General features: G+C 38.5%; 1 protein-coding gene across 2 annotated transcripts; it reads left to right on the top strand.

The window, feature by feature from the left end:
• Nucleotides 1–33: 33 nt before the first annotated feature.
• On the top strand, nt 34–22,435 carry LOC106089790 (L-dopachrome tautomerase yellow-f2). 2 transcript variants are annotated; one of them, XM_059363480.1, is made up of 6 exons: nt 34–272; nt 18,923–19,176; nt 19,239–19,332; nt 19,414–19,615; nt 21,686–22,136; nt 22,205–22,435. In XM_059363480.1, the coding sequence occupies exons 1-6, from the start codon at nt 74–76 to the stop codon at nt 22,343–22,345; spliced, it is 1,341 nt and encodes a 446-aa protein (XP_059219463.1). In that variant the 5' UTR covers nt 34–73; the 3' UTR covers nt 22,346–22,435. The 2 variants fall into 2 exon arrangements, with proteins under 2 accessions (XP_059219463.1, XP_059219464.1); XM_059363481.1 differs by lacking the exon at nt 34–272 and adding an exon at nt 13,879–14,153.
• Nucleotides 22,436–22,639: the final 204 nt, after the last annotated feature.

The following is a 22,639-nucleotide window of genomic DNA, read 5'->3' as shown; positions in this document are numbered from 1 at the left end:
AAAGGTGTCGCTAAAATACGCTTTCAGTTGGCATTGATCCTTTGTTTGGATAGTTAAAAAATTTGGTGTGCGGATGAGTCAAGTTTTCAAAATGAGTTATTTATTTGTGTGGTTCTTTGGACTACAGTATTTAATTACATACGTGCAAGCAGATGGATTGATTGAAGTGTTTGCTTGGAAACAAATCGATTATTGCAACAGTGAATCTTATAATCAACAGTTTATAGCACCAACAAAATATCGGCCTACATGGTTTTATGAGCCTCATCCCGGTATGTACGGATTTTCCAATTGTGACAAAAGAATTAAATGAGATGAGCAAAATGTGATGAGTTAAAGTATATGTGCCGACAATGAAAGAAATCCATGATTTGAGTTAATGTACTTCCGGGTTCATTAGCAACAAGATTTCCAGAAAAAATCCTTCGTTGACTGTTGTTTTTCATTCTTTATTAAAATTAGTTTTCAAACGTTTTTTCACAATATATAATAATTTTGCTAAAAAAAATATTCTAAAATTTTTTAAAATTTTATTTCATAACTTAAAAAAAGATCTTAAAAATCAACTCCAAAAAAAAAAAAAAAACAAGTAAAAACTTACTAAGTTCGTCTGGGCCGAATCTTAAATACCCTCCGCCATGGATCGCATTTGTCAAGTTCTTTGGCCGATATCTCTTATAGACAAACAAAGGATAATGGATAAGAATTACCCAAGTTTGAACCGATAAGGCCATACTTGGTTTGGCTGTTGGAAATCAAAGCGAAATTTATTGTGCCAAATTTCAGTCAAATCGGATAGGAATTGTGTCTTTAGAAATAAAATCGGGAGATCTGTTCATATTGGAGCTATAACAGGTTATGAACCGATTCGAACCATATTTAACATGTATGTTAAAGGTCACAGTAGAAGTCGTTGTGCAAAATTTCAGCCAAATCGCTTAAGAATTTAGCCTACTAGAGGCTCAAGAAGTAAAACCGGGAGATCGGTTTAAATGGGAGCTATATCAGGTTTTAGACTGATTCGAGCCATACTTGGTACATCCATTAAATGTCATAAAAGACGTCATAGAAAAAAAATTTCAGCGAAATCCAATAAGAATTGCGCCCTCTAGAGGCTAAAGATGTCAAATCGTGAGGTCGGTTGATAGGGGAGCAATATCAGCTTTTATGCCGATTTAAACTTTACTTGGCACGTAAGTTGGAGGTCCTTCGATAAGTCATTGTGCAAAATGTCAGCTAAATCGGATAAGAATTGCGTTCTCTAGAGGCTCAAAAATTATGGGGTCTTATATCAATATTTCGAGGTGTTACAAACGGAATAGAGAAGTTTGTATACCCCATCCTATGGTTAAGTTCGGCCTGAATCTTTGGAACCCATCACCATGGATTCTGCAAAAAATATATACAAACTAAATTTAGTTGAAGGGCAAAATTTTATTATGCATACCAAACTTCTGTCAAAAATTAAGGATAATCGAGAGACCGGTTTATATATCAAATTATAGACTGATTTTTTCGAACTTGTCACAGTTGTTGGAAGTCGTCACAAAACACCGCATGCAAAATTTCAGCCAAATCGGAAAAAAATTGCGGCTAGTAAGGGCTCAAAAAGTAAAACCGAGAGATCGGTTCATATGGGAGCTACGTCAGGTTATAAACCGATTTGAGCCGTACCTGACACAATTGTTGGAAGTCATAAGAAAACCCTACATGCAAAATGTCAGCCCAATCGGACAAAAATTGCGCCTTCCTGGGGCTCAAGAAGTCAAAATGGGAGATCGGTTTATATAGGAGCTATTACACGTTATATACCGATTTGGACCGGCTGAAATTTTGCATGTAGTGTTTTGTTATGGATTCCAACAACTGTGCCAAGTAGGGTCCAAATCGGTCTATAACCTGATATAGTTCCCGATATAAACCGATCTTCCGATTTTACTTCTTAAGCCCAAACAAGCCGCAATTTTTGCCCGATTTGGCTGAAACTTTGCATGCTGTTACGGCTTCCAACAACTGTACCTAGTACGGTCCAAATCTGTCTAAAAACTGATATGGCTCCCATATAAACCTGTCTCTCGATCATCCTTGTTCGGTTCCTAGAAGTTTTGATTTTTGTTGGTTTGACAGAAGTTTGGTATGTAGAATAAAATTATGCTCTTCAAATAAATTTATTTTGTATAAATTTTTAGCAGAATCCATGGTGGTGGGTACTTAAGATTCGGGACTGCCGAAATTAGCACGCTTTTAATTGTTAAAGATTGAAGTGTGATTTCAACAGATAGGGGGACGGACGGACATGGCTAGATCGTCTAAGTTTTTTCCCCGATCAAAAATATGTAAACTTTATAGGGTCGGCAATAGATATTTCGATGTATTGCAAACGGAATGACAAGGAGAAAATATACCTATCCGTCGGTGGTGGATATAATAAGTATTGCCGAAGAAATCTTATCATTCTATGCCTCTACGTTGGTTCAAGTCTAGTATCATGTCCGTAACCATGAGCCAGAGTCTGCTGGCATTGCCGCATCCATTCTGTATTAGTGCACCCAAGCTCCTATGTGACCGAATGATATCTATCGACAGCCATTCTGACATCTTGCCTACTTCCTCTCAATAATATTTTCTGCATCTCACGACCCGGATCCTTCCAAAAGGTTTTCGTCGTCCTACCGAACTTTCAGTGTTCCACAGTATTCGCTGTCCACGCCCTTAACTCGGACTGTGTCGTACCGAAAGTTTTCGCTATCACTAATTTTATTAATGACAGTCCTTTGGCTCACACGGCCGATTTTTCAGTCCTTTCGTTCCCCCTTAATCTGCTGTGGTTCGACACTCAAACGATGCGGATCGTGCCATCCACAGAGAAGGTGTTAATCTACTTCTTACACTACGAGACAGTTGGTGGCCTTAGCGTCCTGGATGGCCAGTTTACAGTCCGTAAAAATTTTTACATTCATTGTACTCGCTTTAACAAAATATCACAGCCCTTGGTTTCCTAATGTAGACCCCAAGTCCACTCTGTCCTTGAGATTTGATCCATCCGTTTAACATGAACTCCCAGATGGCAAAAAAAATTTTTGAATCCTTTAAATCGCCAGGCCCTGATAAGTAATTAAAAGTTGTCAAGGAAAATTATGTTAAGGAACAGCGACACTTCTCTTATATCAATAAGTGCAGTCCGATTCAAATTTTGATCTCATTGGTAAATGACTCTTTTTTTTAGCCGAGTTCGAATGGCCTCCGGATAATATACTCGTATCACCATTTGAATTACAAACTGTGCCCGATAGACAAACTTCCTGACTGAGAGACATATACTCGACGGGTTGTACACTAAAAAATTTGCTCAAAATTTTAAAGATTCGAGCCAAAGACGACCAACTTAATTTAAAGATGCTCAGAGAAGGTGTCAATTGCCTTCTTACATTCCAAATTGAATTGAATCGAATCCTGGCGATAATGTCAAAACAAATTTTCAGTTATTCTCTCCTATTGTTGGCGACATTTGTGAGGTACTATGCCATGTAAAAACTTCTACCCAAAGAGGGTCTCTCCGCGGCATGCCGTTGGGACACGGCTACAAAAAGGAGATCTCTTATCATTGAGCTTAAAGGTAAAACGGACAGCACTCATTGATATGTGAGAAGTTTACCCCTGTTCCTTAATGGAATGTTCATGGGCAAATTTGCATTTGCAATGGACAATTTGTTGTACGTAAAGATGTTACCCTCAATGAGCTCGCATTTTTCCATACTTGATGCATTCCTGCTATGGTCCGCAAGAAGAAACAGATTCAGACACATTCAGACGGACGGATGTCCATGTAGCATGAAAAGTCAGATTTCCATCAATAATTTTTGTACCACTGGGATCCAAAACCAGTATCAATACAGTCAAATTTCCTCCGATGGTATGATTTGTTGCTATCTTTTCTTCACTTTCTCGTCTCCTCAAGTCTTAGCCATCTTAAGCCTTGGTCATCCTTAATTACTTTTATTGCCCTAGTAGGCTAGGTTCTCATTACTCCGCTATGCCAAGACAACACATTCTCTGTGTAATATTCTTCCTCACCGTGTGTCCATTTCAAAAAAAAATTGCATTAAAGCTTGCTTTCCGAAGATAGTCAAATACTTCGTAGAAGCTTATCAAATATAATTTTTGTACTTGTACATCTGCTGCTGGAGGTCATGTATGGGTATTAAATAAACCGTGTAAGCAATAGGGCTGTCAATAGTAGAAATATATTTTTACAAAACCTGCATACACAATTTAATTCGTACAATTAAAAATATGTTCAACGTATGCCTTCTTTACCAATCACTTGCCGCAATACAAAAGAAAATCGAATTTCTATGATAAAAATTATTAAATCAATTAACACCCTGTTTGAAAGTTTTTTTTTATAAGTCAATATGGGTCTATAATTTTACACCCTACACCAGTACTTTGGTACACGGTATTATAACTAAGTGCATTTGTTTGTAACACCCAGAAGGAAGAGTGTTAGACCCATTGATAAATATACCGGTCAGAATCACTTTCTGATTCGATTTAGCTATAAAACGTAGAAAAGTTTCCAGTTTCCAGTGCATATCTGCTCGTTTGCAATGAAGTGGTAACGCCATTTGCCAACCCGTCAAAACAATACAAATAAATAAAAAATTGCTAATATTTGTGACTAAACAATCCCATGGCAGCCGGTTGTACGTACATGATTGAGCCGTTGGAACCCTTCATCGGTAAGAGCTGCAATAACGACTAAAATTTGCAAAACATGTGTGGGCACAGCATTCAACTAAAATTTATTAAGATTTATACACACAATTGTATAAATATTGGTTTTAATTTTTTCTCCATTCACAATAGAGGTATTATGTTCCCACATAAGTGCCTGTATCTGTTAGACGCAAAAGCCGGGCAATGACAAAGGAAATGCTCCAACATTTCATCATCTTCACCGCATGCCCTACACATCGTTGCCGCACCAATTTTACATAAGTGAGCTCGTAGTCCTATGTGTCCCGTTATGATACCAATAGCTATACTAACCTTCTTCTTGCTTCCTTTCAGCAATAGCCTTGTCTTCTCACGATCTGGATCCCCCCATAGAATTTTCGCCGTCCTATCGACCATTTCGTTGTTCCACAATGTTGCATGCGCATTCGTCGCCCACTTCGGACTGCTTCGACCTGAAAGGCTTGGGGTTAACCAAGTTTATTGACGGCAGTCCTCTGGCCTTCAACGCCAAATCGTCTGCCCTTTCATTTCCTTTTACTCCGTTATGGGCCAGCACCCTAACGATGCGGATTTTGCCATCCTCAGAGATGGCGTTAATCTCCTTCTTACACTGCAAGACTATTCGTAACCTTACCGTCCAGGTTGTTATTGCCCTCATGGCAATTTTGCTGTCGGTAAAGATGTTCAAATTCGACGTCCTCGCGTTAACACACCACCTCACGCATTCCGTGATCGCCCGGATCTCCGCCTGCGGGATCGTATTATGGTCAGGTAGTCGAAAACAGATCACAGTACCTGCGATCTCAATGTAGACCCCCAGACCCACTTTGTTCTCTAGCTTTGATCCATCCGTGTAACATGATCTTCCAGATGGCAATACTGGGGTTCCCATCAATCCAAGACCGTGCCGATGGCAGCAGTGTCTCGCAGTCGACTTCAAGGTTCATCTCGGGTATTCGATTGGAAACCTCTTCCTTTCCTTCCAGGTTTCCTATCGTCGCCTCGATTATACCGTACCTGCTGCATGGTCCTTATGTTGCACTTTTTCTCCATAGCAGTCCACCAAACTAATGAGGCGTAAGTAAGTATTGGTCTAATCACGCTCCTGTAGAGCCAGTGGACTATTTTCGGATTTAGGTCCCATTTCTACATAGTGCCCAACATCTGCGAGCCTTCTCAGTACGCTTCTGAATGTGACACTTCCAGTTCAGTTTCCTGTCCAAGATTACACCTAAGTAATTGACCTTGTCAGATGCGTTAAATTGGCCCACCTTCGTCATCCTCGTAAACAGGCATATTTCAGTCTTCTCTGGGTTAATATTAAGTCAGTCCATTCATATGCCATATGCAAGACCTTTTCGGCCCTACTGCATTATTCGTTCGGAGCCGTACCCCTTAGAAGTATTATAACATTGTCTGCGTGGCAGACGTGTTCAAATTTATGGTGTTCACCCATGGGAGTGGCGATAAAATTTAAATATGTATATACTACTACCACGACTGTGGCACAGGGTATTATAAGTTAGTGAATTAGTTTGTAACGCCCAAAAGGAAGGTAGATAGACCCATTGATAAGTATACCGATCGACTCAGAATCACTTTCTGATTCGATTTAGCTATGTCCGTCTGTCCATGTTAATTGGTGTACAAAGTACAGGTCGCAGTTTTCATCCGACCGTCTTCAAATTTAATACAGGCATGTTTTTCGGCCTAGAGACGAAGCCTATTGAAATTGAAAAAAAACAGTTCAGACCTGGATATAGCTCCCATATATATGTTCGTCCGATTTTCAGTAATAATGCAATAAAATGGTCATTTGTTAACCGATTCTCTCGAAATTTGGCAGGAAGGATTTTTTTACGACTGCCTACATTACCGGTGAATTTCATGGAAATCGGTTCAGATTCAGATATAGCTCTCATATATATATATATATATATATATATATATATATATATATATATATATCGCCCGATTTTCACTCCTAGAGCCAATTTGGGTAATTTGCCATAATGTTGTCATTTGTCAACCGTAGTTTTTACAGTTTGAGCATATTTGCTCGCCGAGGTCCATCAAAATTACTTCCGAATTGGATATAGGTCCCACATTGTACTTATAGGGTAGGGGTAGGGTATTATACAGTCGGCACCGCTCGACTTTTGCCCTTCCTTACTGGTTTATTTATAACACTCTTTACAGACCATGTCCTCATCAAAGAAGAGAGGTTCATAATGGAAATGACAATTTTGTTTCTTTTTCCGAAGCCTGGAATCATTTAATAAAAAATATATTTATATTTTCAAGCAATATATTTCATGTTTTATATGCAATTTAATCCAAGGAAATAAAAAGTTTTTAATGCATGTGAAAAATATCAATTACTTATTTTTATTAAAGCAGTAAAAAAGTTGCTTAAGGAAAGGGCAACTTCCAAATAATTGGTGTATGGAGTAAATAACAACTTTAATTGGATTTTTAAGCTTATCATATCATCAGAATTGCACAATTGTTAATCGATAACACAAATTCCTTCATAGGACCGATTTCAGCAAATATTTTAATTGAATATACAAATTTTTTAATTGGACCTAGTCTTTAATTTTTTCTGTGTATGCTTTAATAGACGAACTATACCAAATTTGAATGGTCAATTATGAATTTATCAAAAGTTATTCAATAAAAACCGCCTCCTATAAAATTTGGATTTTGTCGCTTACATCATTTTCGCGGAAAGGGCTCGATATATTATGAGTCGTAATTTTTAATTTCCAATGTTTCGGTAGCATCTAATACTGAAAAAACATTTATTCAAGCTTGGATAAGTGGGCGTGTCCGCCATACATTTTACAATTTTACTGAATAATTATTCCTACGTTTAATTAAGAAACCAAATGAAATGACTAAACTGTTTATATACCTTTTTCTAATGTTTCATAATTAGACTGGGGTTTTTTTTTATTTTTAATATCCCGTATGTCTAAGGTTCTGTTCATTACATTTGTGAGGTAATCAAAGTATAGCGTCTACAACTCGAATCGAAATGTATCAAAAATCTATGCCAACATCTCTGGATTTTATGTATTAGAAGTGTTTTATCATTGTGATTAAAGTAGATGTTATAACGTCGTCTTCGCTATGGGCCTCTTATTTGTCCATAGTTTTACTTCTTAAAATGTCAACTTCAAAACACGATAACATTTTTGGTTCCAATCATTGTTTATCCCCATCTTTTAGCCAAAATTAAAAAACTAAGATGACAACAACACACCGTCTCATGCTACGCTAAGCTAAAATGACTGCAAGACCGAAGCTGACGAACACCATTGGATATGATACCCAACAAGTAAAAGCGTGCTAAGTTCGGCCGGGCCGAATCATGGGTACCCACCACCATGGATTCCACTAAAAATTTACCATTTTTAAATGAGTTTGCATTTGAATTATTTTGGTCTCAAGAAATCATATGGGGATATCGGTACTTAGGGGGGGCTATATCACCATATTGACCGATTCTGATAAAACATGGCCCTGATGTTGTAAGTCTTAAGATAAGTTTTTGGGCCAAATTTGCGCCAAATCAGGTGTAAATTTAGGCTTTAAGGGCTGAAGAAGTCAAATCCGAGAATAGGTTTATATGAGGGCTATATCTGTTTATAAACCGATTCGGATCATACTTCATAACACAAGTCTTTGTTCCAAATGTCAGCCAAATTAGGTGAAAATTTAGGCTTTAAGGGCTGAAGAAGTCAAATCCGGGAATCAGTTTATATGGGGGCTATATCTATTTATAAACCGATTCGGATCATACTTGGCATGGATGTTGGAAGTCATAACTCAAATTTTTTTTTTCAAAATTTTAGCTAAATCGGATGAAAATTTGAGGTTTCTAGGGGATCAAGAAGTCAAATCCGGGGATCGATTTATATCGGAGCTATATCTGCTTATAGACCGATTCAGATTATACTGGGATGTCGTAACTCAAGTCTTTGTTCCAAATTTCAGCCAAATTGAGGCTTCTAGGGGCCCAATAAGTCAAACCGATATGGCCCATTTGCTATCGCAAAAACCTACATCAAATAGGAAGTATTTGTGCAAAATTTCAATCGGCTCGAACGCTATCGTGATTCCGACAGACTGACGGAGGGACATGGCTAGATCGACTCAGATTTTCGAGACGATCCAGAATGTATATACTTCTTGGGTTCGCAGTTCAATATTTCGAGGTGTTACAAACGGAATGACTAGATTAGTATACCCACATTCAAGCATGGCATGACGTGAATGTACCTAGGCAAATTAGTAATGACGACAGCAGGTAGAATAGTTAGAAGACAGCATGCCTTTGAATTTCAAATTTATCAAGACACCAAAAATATTGGAATGCATACTACATTTCAAACGTCCATTTGACGCCATGAAAAAGTATTTTAATAAACATCTCTGAGGTTTTTCTGTCGTTATTGAAAAATCTTCTAAATCAACACTTTAACACATGAGTGTATAAGATGTACAAAAGTGCCACATTAACGGATAGCGTGGTGCAATGTAACTTCTGACCGCTTCTGAAACCAAGAAAAGATGAGAGAAGTAGAACAAATTTTGTACAATTGGCCGGTCAGTGGTAAAACAGTGTAAATTCACCAGCTGAGTGGCATGCAGCTGAATATGATGCAGACGAGCCAGAAGGCAGATCTACGTTCTGGGAAAAGCTGTCGACCACCTCCATCCAACCCATTGTCATACAGATAAAGTGTGAGGCAGAATAGATAGAGGACAGGAGGTTATACCTAACGGTATAATCGAGGTGACGATAGGAAACCCAGATGGATTGGAAGAGGTGACACTATCGGATGCCTGAGATGGCATTAGAGGTCGAGTGCGAGACATTGCTGCGAGAGGCACAGTCTTGGATAGACGGAACTCTGGTATTGCCTGGAGAGTTCATGCTATACAGATGGATCAAAGCTAGAGCGTAGAAAGGGCCTGTTTTCGACTGCTTGACCATAATACGATTCTGCAGGCAGAGATCCGGACGATCACAGAATGCGTGCGGTGGTGTGGAGTTTCCGCTAGGACGTCGAGTGCCAAAATCTTTACGGACAATAAACAGGTCATCAAGGCAATAACAACCAGAAAGGTAACGTTGCGATAGGAGATTAACGCCTTCTCTGAGGATGGCACAATCCGCTTCGTTTGGGTGGTGGGTCATAAGGGAGTAAGGGGAAATGAAAGAGTATACGATTTGGCAGTGAAGGCCAGAGCACTATCGCCCGGGTCGACGCAGACCTAGTTAAGGGCATGGCCGACGAACGCGCATGCAACACTGTGGAAAAGCGAAACGGCCGGTAGGACGGCGAAATAGGGAATGCGGATCGAGAGAAGACGAGGCTATTACTGAAAGGAAGTAAGAAGAAGGTCAGTATAGCTTTCCGTATCATGACGGGACACATAGGACTAACTTATCCAAATTGGTGTGGCAAAATGGTGTCGTTCTCAGTGCGGCTGTGATGCACAAACAATTGGGCCCTCTATGAGCTCAAAAAAAAATTGAGAGATCTGTATATAAGAGAGCTATATCAGGTTATAGGCCGGTTTAGAACATACATGGAATAATATTGGAAGTGATGTCCAAAAACTTCAGGCAAATTGGTTCAGAATTGCATATCTACGAGCCAAAGAAGTCTGATCTAGGGATTGGTTTGGACAGGGCTATATTGACTTAAAATGCTCAAACGACCGGGAATATGTACATATATATACTTAGTTGGGTTAGGACCAAGATTTCAAGAACAAAAACAGAATAAGAAAGCTCAGAATCAAATATCCCACTTGATTCTGAGCCAAGAAATGTTGAATAACTGAAATTACCCTTAAAACGAATTTCCCGGATCTTCTTCAAAGAATGGCAACGTCCGTATGTAAATTCGCCCACCACATTTCATTTGGAAACAGCTTTTACTGCCGGCTTATTAACTTAAATACCTCACAAGTTTCGCCAGCACAAGGTGGAGATAAACACCGCTAAAAATTGTTAATGTTATCGCCGAGATTTGATCCCAGGCGTTCCGCGTCTGAGCTACGGTGGCCTCCAACTTCAGTATAGATGGGTCAAACAAGATCATTAAACTAAAAAAGCTTTAACCCTTTTTGTGACCCTTTTTTTCAAGAAAATACGCTTTTTGACCCTTTTCAAAAAATCTCAGCGGGAGATAGTAATATTATTTAAACGAATTTCTTTGCAATATGCAAAAACATGTGTAAACCCTATCATCAATGACTAGAGTTGGGATTCCATCGGGTAAATACCCAAAACATCCCTAAATCGGTCATATTTAGCGACCATGGCAATGTGGAGCTTAAATGAAAGGTATTGGGGGGTAGAGCAAGAATTGATACCCATTTTCGCAAGAATTGATACCCAAAATACCTCACAAACAGCAATTTGTTTAGTAACCATCGCAATATGGGGCTCAAATAAAGGTATTTGGGAGTAGAATACGAATTTGATATCCAAATGTAGGACCATGTATTTAGGGCATCACCCCTTTCCCAAAACACCCCCAAAGGGAAACAAATTTCAAACATGCCAATATGTGGCTCGAATGAAAGGTATTTGAGATTAGAAAACGAAGACGCCTCATCCTGTAAACTCCTCTTAAGTCAATGGCAATATGGGGTTTAAATAAATGGTATTTTGAGAGAAGAGCACGATGCTGACATTTTTTCAGGGTAAAGTATCTGGGGGACCACCTCTCCCCCTAAAACACCACTAAATCAGACATCATGAGAATATCGGGTTGAAATGAAGTATTTTAAGAATGGAGTACACCTTACATCCGAACTTAAATTCGTAGATGAATAAATATCATATCAAATTCAGATAAAGGCACTTATGTCGTTAAACTGTTAGTCAAGCGACATACTGTTTTCGTAGCATGGTATTGCACTAAAAGATCTTTAATTGTCGAAAATAAATATTCCAAGGAAACTTTTGTTCTATATAAAGTAAAAAAAAGCGCAGCAGAGCGGGCCCAGGTCAGCTAGTAGCTAATAATTCAGCGGGAGATAGTAATAAAGGGTGATTTTTTTGAGGTTAGGATTTTCATGCATTAGTATTTGACAGATCACGTGGGATTTCAGACATGGTGTCAAAGAGAAAGATGCTCAGTATGCTTTGACATTTCATCATGAATAGACTTACTAACGAGCAACGCTTGCAAATCATTGAATTTTATTACCAAAATCAGTGTTCGGTTCGAAATGTGTTCATTCACCGTAACGTTGCGTCCAACAGCATCTTTGAAAAAATACGGTCCAATGATTCCACCAGCGTACAAACCACACCAAACAGTGCATTTTTCGGGATGCATGGGCAGTTCTTGAACGGCTTCTGGTTGCTCTTCACTCCAAATGCGGCAATTTTGCTTATTTACGTAGCCATTCAACCAGAAATGAGCCGCTGAACAAAATTTGTCAAAATTTGAACACATTTCGAACCGAACACTGATTTTGGTAATAAAATTCAATGATTTGCAAGCGTTGCTCGTTAGTAAGTCTATTCATGATGAAATGTCAAAGCATACTGAGCATCTTTCTCTTTGACACCATGTCTGAAATCCCACGTGATCTGTCAAATACTAATGCATGAAAATCCTAACTTCAAAAAAATCACCCTTTATTATTTAAACGAATTTCTTTGCAGTTTGCAAAAACTATGTCAAACATGTTTAAACCCTATCATCAATGACTAGAGTTGGTATTCCATCATGTAAATACCCAACGCATGGGTATTTATTGGGTAAATACCCAGATATATTGGGTATAAAAAAGTTTTCCACTCGAAATAGGACGAAAAATGCTCCTTTTATAGGCTCATTACACAATATCGGGAGATCGGTATATATGGCAGCTATATCCAAATATGCTCTGTTTTGTACAAAATTTCACAGGAATGGGTAGGGGTCTACCAAAACACGCTGTGACAAATTTCATCGAATTCGGGTAATAAATGGATCTTTTATGGTCTCTATACTCTATATCGGGAGACCGGGTGATGGGTCTTAGGGCAGCTATATCCAAATATAGTCCGATCTGAACCGCACTTCACAGAAACGAAGTCGGATGAAAAATTTCCAATTTATTGCCTCAAGACTTTAAGTCTGGAGATCGGTCTATATAGCGGCTATATATAACTAAAATACGATTTTATGAGATCAAAGGATCAAGTTTATATACAAAGAATACGAAATCATCAACAATTTTTTGAAAAATGTTTTTATACCCAAGATATATTTATTTGCAAAATTATAAATATCCAGCTTTTGGGTAAATACCTTTTGCGTATTTACCCATCGTCCATCTTTATCTATGACGATACCTTCTCTAAAATTTATGGCTGAATGAACTACTTAAAGAAATTTCGATTTTTAGTTTATTATAACTTAAATGTTAATTCCACTTTCATTTATTGAGTTCACAATAACATGCTCAGAACTAAGAATAACTGTTAGTGTTGAACTAAAATTTGAAGGCTGTGGCGTTATTATCTCAAAAAAATTAATGATAATTATAGTTCTTTTTTGTTTCCCCACAACAGAATGGGGTGTCGAAATTTTTTTGCTTTTGAAAAATTGAAATGGGAAAATAGTGTCAGGTTCAAACCAAAGTGATATGGATGAATGCGTAAAGCATCTGCTTTTTAAACAGAAGTTTCTTGTTTCAACTCTCGGCTGCGACAAAAAGTAAAAAGCATAAAACTCTTTAGCGCTATATGAAACTCAAAATTGCTCAAATTTAGTTTTTTTTTAACTAGTGTTGAGGTTAAACATTTTTTGAGTTTAGCTCTCCCATATAAAACAATCCTACGATTTAACTTCTTGAGCACAATTATATTGTCTTGTCTATGAGAAACTTTCTTAGAGTGTGCCTAGAAACGGGTTAATGACATTAATAAAGATATTCTCTTTGTTTTCACAGGGCATACCGTTTTCTTTGAAATTCATTGTAAGCATCCCAAGAGTGTCATAGAATGATAAGAATATTTAAAAGTTTGGCTATACAAAATAAAGCGTTTGCATGCCAATATAAAACACTTCTATTGTTTATACAGATTTTTTCCCACCAATACTGAGAATTGATTTCATTTTCTATCGTTAGTTAGTATTCATCACTTGACTTGAAAATATTGGGAGGTTTCTTAAACAAAATTGTCGGATAGTTGATGATCTCAAATGTCAAAATGAGATTATATTTGTTGTTGCTACTGGGAATACAAAGTTTGTGGTGGTCGCATGTTAAGGCCGATGGTTTGGTAGAAGTATTCAAATGGAAACAAATGGATTACTACAATCGGGGAAGCAATCCCCAAATGACGCCGTCGAGTATTCCAACAATGGAAAATCTCAATCGACCAGGTATGTTTGTAATTATTGTGCTCAAAAGTTTTGCACTGATTTTACACTGCTATTCGAGGTAAACTGAAAAAATATTTGCATAACTACCAGTTTTTTTTTTACAAAACTTGGAATGTAACATTTTTTTTTTGATTTTCTTAATGAGTGATACATCCTCTGCATTAACAAACTATGGAGAACTTTGTAGTGGAAAAAATATAATTTTAATATTTATTTGAAACTATCGTATAGTAAGTAGGGCATAATTTGCAAAATTATGGGAAAACTTTTTATGATTTGGGGTCCATTGCAATGTAAAAGGTAGAACATAAAAGCATTAAGTGTGGCGTATTTTTACAACAACATTCTAAAACAATCTTTTTACGACTAGCTGATCTTGTTTAGAAGTTTAAAATACTTGATTGCATTTTTTTGAATCAATTGTAAAAACAAAATCAAAATAGAAAAATTTCTTATCAATAATACGAATGAGCTAAACAATATTCTTATATGTTTTATATATATAAAAGTTAAAGTGTGTTTATTTGTTTGTCTGTTTGTTTGTTCCGATTTTCCTGAAATGTCCACAAGTTGTGTAGGATGATCTGGAAGGCTATATAATTTGTTGATATCGAAAGGGGGCAGACCCTCTCCGTTACCCAAATACACCACCCAGACTGAACATTTTACCTGAGTCTGTTTGTGGAGCCAGACGAAATCGCAATGGGGGTATATTAATTTTATCATTCCGTTTACAACACATCGAAATATCTATTTCTGACCCTATAAAGTATATATTTTTTTGATCGTCGTAAAAATCCAAGACGATTTAGCCATGTACTCCTGTCTGTCCGTCTGTCTTTTGAAATCACACTAAAGTCGTTAAAAATAGAGATAGAGCTTAACATTTACACAGGTTCTTTTTTTGTTCATAGGCAGGTTAAGTTTGAAGATGGTCTATGTCGAACTATATCTTGGATATAGCTGTCATATAGACCGGTCTCTGGATTTAAGGTTTTGGACCCATAAAAAAACGCTTTTATTGTCCGATTTCGCCGAAATTTGCGATACTAAGTTGTGTTAGGCCTCTCGACATCTTTCTGCAATTTGCTCCAGATCGGTCCAGATTTGAATACAGCTGCCATATAGACCGATCTCTCGATTTAAGGTTTTGGGCCCACCAAAGGCGCATTTATCGTCTGATTTTGCCAAAATTTGGGACAGTGAGTTGTGTTAGGCCCTTCGACATCCCTCTTCAATATTGCGCAGATGGGTTCAGATTTGGACATAGCCGCCAAATAGACCGATCTCTCGATTTAGGATTTTAGGCCCATAAAAGCTACATTTATTATTCGATTTCGCAGAAATTTGGGACAATGGGTTGTGTTAGGCCCTTCGATATCCCTTTTCAATTTGGCCCAGATCGGTTCAGATTTGGATATAGCTGCCATATAGACCGATCTCTCGATTTAAGGTTTTGGGCCCATAAAAGACGCATTTATTGTCTGATGTCACCGAAATTTGGGACAGTAAGTTGTGTAAGGCCCCTCGATATATTTCTGCAATAGGGCCCAGATCGGTCCAGATTTAAATATAGATGCAATATAGACCGATCTCGTGATTTAAGGTTTTGGCTCATAAAAGACGCATTTATTGTCCGATTTCGCCGAAATTTGGGACAGCGAGTTGTGTTAGGCTCGTCAACATCTTTCTGCAATTTGGACCAGATCGGTCCAGATTTGGTTATAGCTGCCATATAGAAGGATATGTCGATTTAAGGTTTTGGACCCATAAAAGACGCATTTATTGTCCGATGTTACCGACATATTTCTGCAATTGGGCCTAGATCGGTTCAGATATGAATATAGATGCCATATAGACCAATCTCTCGATTGAAGGTCTTGGGCCCATAAAAGACGCATTTACTATTCGATTACGCAGAAATTTGAGACAGTGAGTGTTAGGCCCTTCGAAATCCCTATTCAATTTGGCCCAGATCTGTTCAGATTTGGATATAGCTCCCGTACAGACCGATCTCTCGATTTAAAGTCTTGGCGGCATTAAAGGGTTATTTATAATCCGCTATCGTTGAAATTTGACACAAGGACTTGTGTTAGGCTTTTCGACATCCGTGTGGTATATTGGAATTGTGTGGTTCAGATCGGTGTATAATTGGAATACCAAAAATACTAATATTTTGTTCTTTTGGGTTGCCCAAAAAGTAATTGCGGATTTTTTAAAAGAAAGTAAATGCATTTTTAATAAAACTTAGAATGAACTGTAATCAAATATACTTTTTTTACACTTTTTTTCTAAAGCAAGCTAAAAGTAACAGCTGATAACTGACAGAAGAAAGAATGCAATTACAGAGTCACAAGCTGTGAAAAAATTTGTCAACGCCGACTATATGAAAAATCCGCAATTACTTTTTGGGCAACCCAATACAAAATTGGGCCTGTGCCGTATTTGGTCCAAATCGGACCATATTTCGATATAGCTGCTATGGGGGCATAAATCATGCATTTTTCACCGAATTATGACGAAAGTTGGTTTACATATATACCCGAGGTGGTGGGTATCTAAAGTTCGGCCCGACCGAACACCTTTTTATTTGTTTGTTTTTATACTCTCCACCATAGGATGGGGGTATACTAAATTCGTCATTCTGTTTGTAACACCTCGAAATATGCATCTAAGACCCCAAAAAGTATATATATTCTTGATTATCGTGACAATTTAAGTCGAACTAGCCATGTTCGTCCGTCCGTCTGTCTGTCGAAAGCTTTACTCCTTCAGCTAACCGCTTGAAATTTTGCACAACTACTTCTGATTAGTGTAGGTCGGTTGGGATTGTAAATGGGCCAAATCGGTCCATGTTTTGATATAGCTGCCATATAAACCGATCTTGGGTCTTGACTTCTTGAACTTTCAGAACGCAATTCTTATCCGATTTGGCTGTAATTTTCCATGTGGTGTTTTGATATCACTTCCAACCTTTGGGCGAATCGCTCTATAACCTGGTATGGATGCCATCCAATCCGATAATCCGATCTTGGATCTTGACTTCTTGAGCCGCAAGTAAGCGCAATTCTCATCAGATTTGGCTAAAATTTTGCATGAGGTGTTTTGATATGACTTCCAAAAACTGTGATGAGTATGGCGTAAATCGGTACATAACCTGATATAGCTGCCATATAAACCGATCTGTGTCCTTGACATCTTCAGCTTCTAGAGAGAGCAATTCTCATCCGATTTAGCACACACTTTTTACAACCGCTTCTCCCATGGCCCTCAACATACGTGTGCAATATGGTCGGAGCCGATCAATAGCTTGATACAGCTCCCATATAAACGGATCTCCCGATTTTGCTTCCTGAGCCACTACAATGCGCAATTCCTATCCGAATGGACTGAAATATTACACAATGACTTCTGCAATGTTTATCATTCAATTCATTTATGGTCTGAATCGGACTATAACTTGATATAGCTGCAATAGCATAACAGTTCTTATTCATTATTCTTTGTTTACCTAAAAAGAGATAGCGCGCAAAGAACTCGACAAATGCGATCCATGGTGGAGGGTATATAAGATTCGGCCTGGCCGAACGTAGCACGCTCTTACTTATTATGTTGAAATCTGGTTCTGCTAACTACCATGTTTTTTTCAAGCGGCGAAATCTATTAGCCTGAACCCATTTTCGGACATTATCTCGTTTAGGCTAAACTTTCCGACTGTTGGACCAAAGATGTCTTCCTTCCCTAACTTTGCATTTAAATATCCCAGAACGATTTTACTATCATTGGCGTGGCAGCGGTAATATTCTCTCTATAGGCGCTCGTAGAAAATATTATTGGTCTGCTCGTCCTTGTCTTCCATCGGGGCATGGGCAAAGAATTTGGCTTTTATGCGGATTGTGGCTAGCCTTTCATCTACCGAAGTAAAGCTCCGACTAAACACAAATCAACAGCCAAATTCATGCCTAGTGTTATGGCAGCTACAGTATAGTTCATCACTGTTGGTGTAAGGCGGTAATATCTGCATTGTACTTTTCCAATACATCCGCCAGCGCGTATACTGCACCTTCTCTATAGAGCGTGCGGACAATCCAGGTGCAGATCTGCAAATCATGGTTCTTTTTTTGTTTGCGTGGATCGTCAACGTTAGGGGGGTCTGTTATTTTCAATTCCTTTGTTTCTCAGAGCAATTCTTATAGTTTTCCGGGGGAGGGTCGCGAGCCGCTTGCTCCAAGATCCCACTCTCGTCTGTAGCCGTCCCTACCCTGGGAACAGACGCTGAAGGTGGCCATTTGTTATTTGAAGGCGCCAATAACTCGTCTTGTCATCTCGAGTATGATTGGCACTCAGTATTTAATTAAGGGCCAGGACCACCTGACAACCCACTGAGACTCTCCTCTCAAAATCGCTGACTGCCCGCCGCATTTTCAGCTACTCTGCATAAAAACGGAGCTTTCCACCATCCGCAACCTGTGGACGCCCGGTAGCTCTCAGCTAAGCTTCCCGTGATAACGATGGACACCACACAAGTGGGAGCTCAAAGTTCCAGCTTGTAAGGTAAGGATAGGACGGTTTAAAAAAAGATAAACTTTAGAATCGGTTTATAGTACAAAGTTGTTTTCAGAGGATACCCTTGCTCACATTGGTATACCAAAAAATCTCACATTCAAATATCTGGATACCCCCGCTCAAAACCCCCCACCCCCATGTATTCATACATAGCCCAATATTGAAATTTTTCCTCTGATTACATTTCGAAAAATACTTTCCAGGAGTCATTTACTTTCCTGGACAATACCACGGTATAAGAAGCAAACGTCAAGCACCTGTTGCCAATGCATCGTTCATACCATACAATAATGTACCAATGGGTGTGACTCACTACAAGGGAAGACTCTTCATTACAATGCCTCGCAGAAGAGTTGGAATTCCTTCGACACTAAACTACATTGATTTGACTAAAAATGGGCGCGAGAAGAGTCCTAAACTAACGGCATATCCGGATTTCGAAACAAATCAATTTGCTGTGAGTAAAAATTTGCCCCAATCATACATGGTGTGGTATGTTTAAATCTTTTCTATTTCAAGGGAAATACAGGGCGTTTGGTATCGGTTTATCGAACAGATGTTGACACATGTGGACGCCTGTGGTTCATCGATACCGGCATGTTGGAATATCCAAGTGAGTTAAAAAATATTTTTACTTTAAAAGAAAGTTAAATAAATTATAAAACAATCGTTTAATTTTTTTATTCTATTGTAGACAATCGCATGCAGGTGCAACGACCTTCGATCTGGGTAATGGATTTAAAAACCGATCAAGTCGTACGACGTTTTGAAGTACCCGAGTCTATAGTTGCTGAAGGCCGTGGTTTTGCCAGCATAACCACCGATACTGACAAGGGATGCGACAAGACCTTTGCTTATCTACCAGATTTGGTAAATAGACAGCTATACGTTTATAGGTAAGAATAAATATGATCATTTTACCCTGCAGGTAGAACTTTGATTTTCATAGGAAAGATAGATCCATAAAGTATAGCCCCTATATAAACCGATCTTCCGATTTGATTTTTGTCTGATTTGGCCAAAAATATGACATGGAAAATACGCTTTTGGCATACACCCAGAGAAAGTAGTCTGCTGATATCAGCAAACACTGTCTGCTGATTTTAAATTAAACATTTTAAACTTTTGAATGAATTTATACAATATTTTTGAACTTCTAAAGGACAATTGAGGCGTTTGTTATGTACTAATACAAAAATTGGCCAATTTTAGGAGTTTTGTTTTCCTGACGGCATAAATATAATGGCATAGTTATTTTGTCTGCTGTTATTTAAATTCGTTCAAAAATTAGTAAATTGTAGAAAATCGGAAAAATTTACCTTATATGCTTGTAAAATTGAAAGATAAGATGAAAGAAAAATTTTAAATAGTTATGTCATTTCTGAGCTTTTTAAAATTTTTACCATTTTAAAGCAGTAGAAAATGTATGCTGATATAACAAACAATTACTGCTGTCCCATTTTCAGCAGACTTTCTGCTGCTACAACAAAATTATTACCAAATTGATTAGACCAATACTTACTTACGCCTCAGTAGTTTGGTGGACTGCTATGGAGAAAAAGTGCAAAAGAAGGACCATACAACAGGTTTAGAGAACATGTTGTCTTGGCATAGGCGGAGCGATAGGACCACGCCCACTAGGGCACTAATCGAGGCAACGATAGGAAACCTGGAAGGAAGGGAAGAGGTTTCCGATCGGATACCTGAGATGAACCTTGAGGTCAAGTGCGAAGCACTGCTGCCATCGGCACAGCCTTGAATTGACGGAACCCTAGTATTGCCATCTGGAAGATCATGTTACACGGATGGATCAAAGCTAGAGGACAGAGTAGGCCTGAGGGTTTACATTGAGAACCCAGGGACTGACTTCTGTTTTAGACTGCCTGATCATAACACGGCAGGCGGAGATCCGGGCGATCACGGAATGCGTGAAGTGGTGTGGTGCTAACGCGAGGACGTCGAGTATGAACTTCTTTAAAGACAGTAAAATTGCCATAAAGGCAATTACAACCAGGACGGTAAGGTCACGAACAGTCTTGCAGTGTAAGGAGATTAACGCCTTCTCTGAGGATGGCAAAATCCGCATCGTTTGGATGCCCGGCCATAATGGAGTAAGGGGAAATGAAAGGGCAGACGATTTGGCGGCGAAGGCCAGAGGACTGCCGTCAATAAACTTTGTTAACCCGAAGCCTTTCGGGACGACGCAGTCCGAGTTAAGGGAGTGGGCGACGAATGCGCATGCAACATTGTGGAACAGCGAAGATAGTGAAAAAACGAGGCTGTTACTGAAAGGAAGCAAGAAGGAGGTCAGTATAGCTATTGGTATCATAACGGGACACATAGGACTACGAGCTCACTTATGTAAAATCGGTGCGGTAAGTGATAGCATGTGTAGGGCATGCGTTGAAGATGATGAGGCGTTAGAGCATTTCCTTTGTCATTGCCCGGCTTTCGCGTCCAACAAATACCGGTACTTAGGTGGAGACACAATATCAGACATGAACCAACTTAGGGAAGTGGTATTGAAAACATTTAAGGATTTTGTAAGTAGCACGGAATTCCCAACTTAAAATTTTCTTTTTAGAGGTTACTTTGTAGTTTTTAGAGCACACAAAAAGCCGATTACTGGCTTAGGTGTATATCCATATTGGCATGGGGCGGATTAATATCTGTACCCTCTTTTCAACCTAACCTAACCTACTAACAAATTTTTCTGAGTGTATATCTCATATAAGCCAATTACCGGATTTGAGTTTTTGAGCTACTGGGAGCCCCTAGAAGAGTTAATCATTACTTCAAATATATGTCCATGTGTGCACATTTTTGAGCAGAACCCATGGTGGTGGGTCCCCAAAATTCGATCCGGCCGAACTCAACGATTTTACTTGTTTAATATACAACATATATAAGTATACGTTCCCTATGAACCAAAGTAACATCACATACTTCACTTTCTTTGACTCAAGTTACGAACAGAATTCCATGTGGACTTTCCAACATAATTACTTCAACTTTGATCCCATCGCTGGAGACTTCAATATTGGCGGTCAATCGTTCAGTTGGGATGATGGCATATTTTCAACAACGTTAACCCCCAAGAGCTCAGATGGTTCTCGCAATGTCCTATTTCATGCTATGGCCAGCTTTAATGCATTTGCTGTTTCAAATGCCGTTCTACAAAATCCCGCCAATGCCCAACGTTCCGATCACGGCAGAGATTTTCGTTTATTAGGTAGCCGTGGACAGGATCGTCAGTCGACAATGCATGAATATGATCCACGTACTGGTGTTGTGTTTTATGCAGAAATTCAACGCAATGCCGTTGGTTGCTGGAATGGTCGGAAACCATTTACTCCGGCCAATCAGGGAACAGTTGCCCAAGATGCACAACGTATGATATATCCAAGCGACTTGTCGGTAAGAATAAAAGTCATTTGCTTTATGTTAAAATATTTCTTTGTAAACCGATTACGACTTTATTTTAGATTGACGATGAGGGTACCATGTGGGTTATGACAAACTCAATGCCCATATTTATTTACTCAACTTTGGATACAAACATTTATAATTTCCGTGTTTGGAAGCAGAACACTGCCACTGCCGTACTCAATACTGTATGCGCCTAACTGCACTGAGATGTAATTTTTTCGGAACTTATAAAAAAATTCAATTATAAATAAATTGCAATACTCATTTTTGGTTTTTCTATAAATTAACCCATTTATGTTTGTGTCGTAAACCTTCTCCTTCTTATATTGTTGCCCAAAAAGTAATTGCGGATTTTTTAAAAGAAAGTAAATGCATTTTTAATAAAACTTAGAATGAACTTTAATCAAATATACTTTTTTTACACTTTTTTCTAAAGCAAGCTAAAAGTAACAGCTGATAACTGACAGAAGAAAGAATGCAAATACAGAGTC

This window comes from Stomoxys calcitrans, chromosome 2, assembly GCF_963082655.1.
Source record: "Stomoxys calcitrans chromosome 2, idStoCalc2.1, whole genome shotgun sequence".
NCBI classification, from domain to species: domain Eukaryota; kingdom Metazoa; phylum Arthropoda; class Insecta; order Diptera; family Muscidae; genus Stomoxys; species Stomoxys calcitrans.
This window is presented reverse-complemented; position numbering and strand designations above follow the sequence as displayed.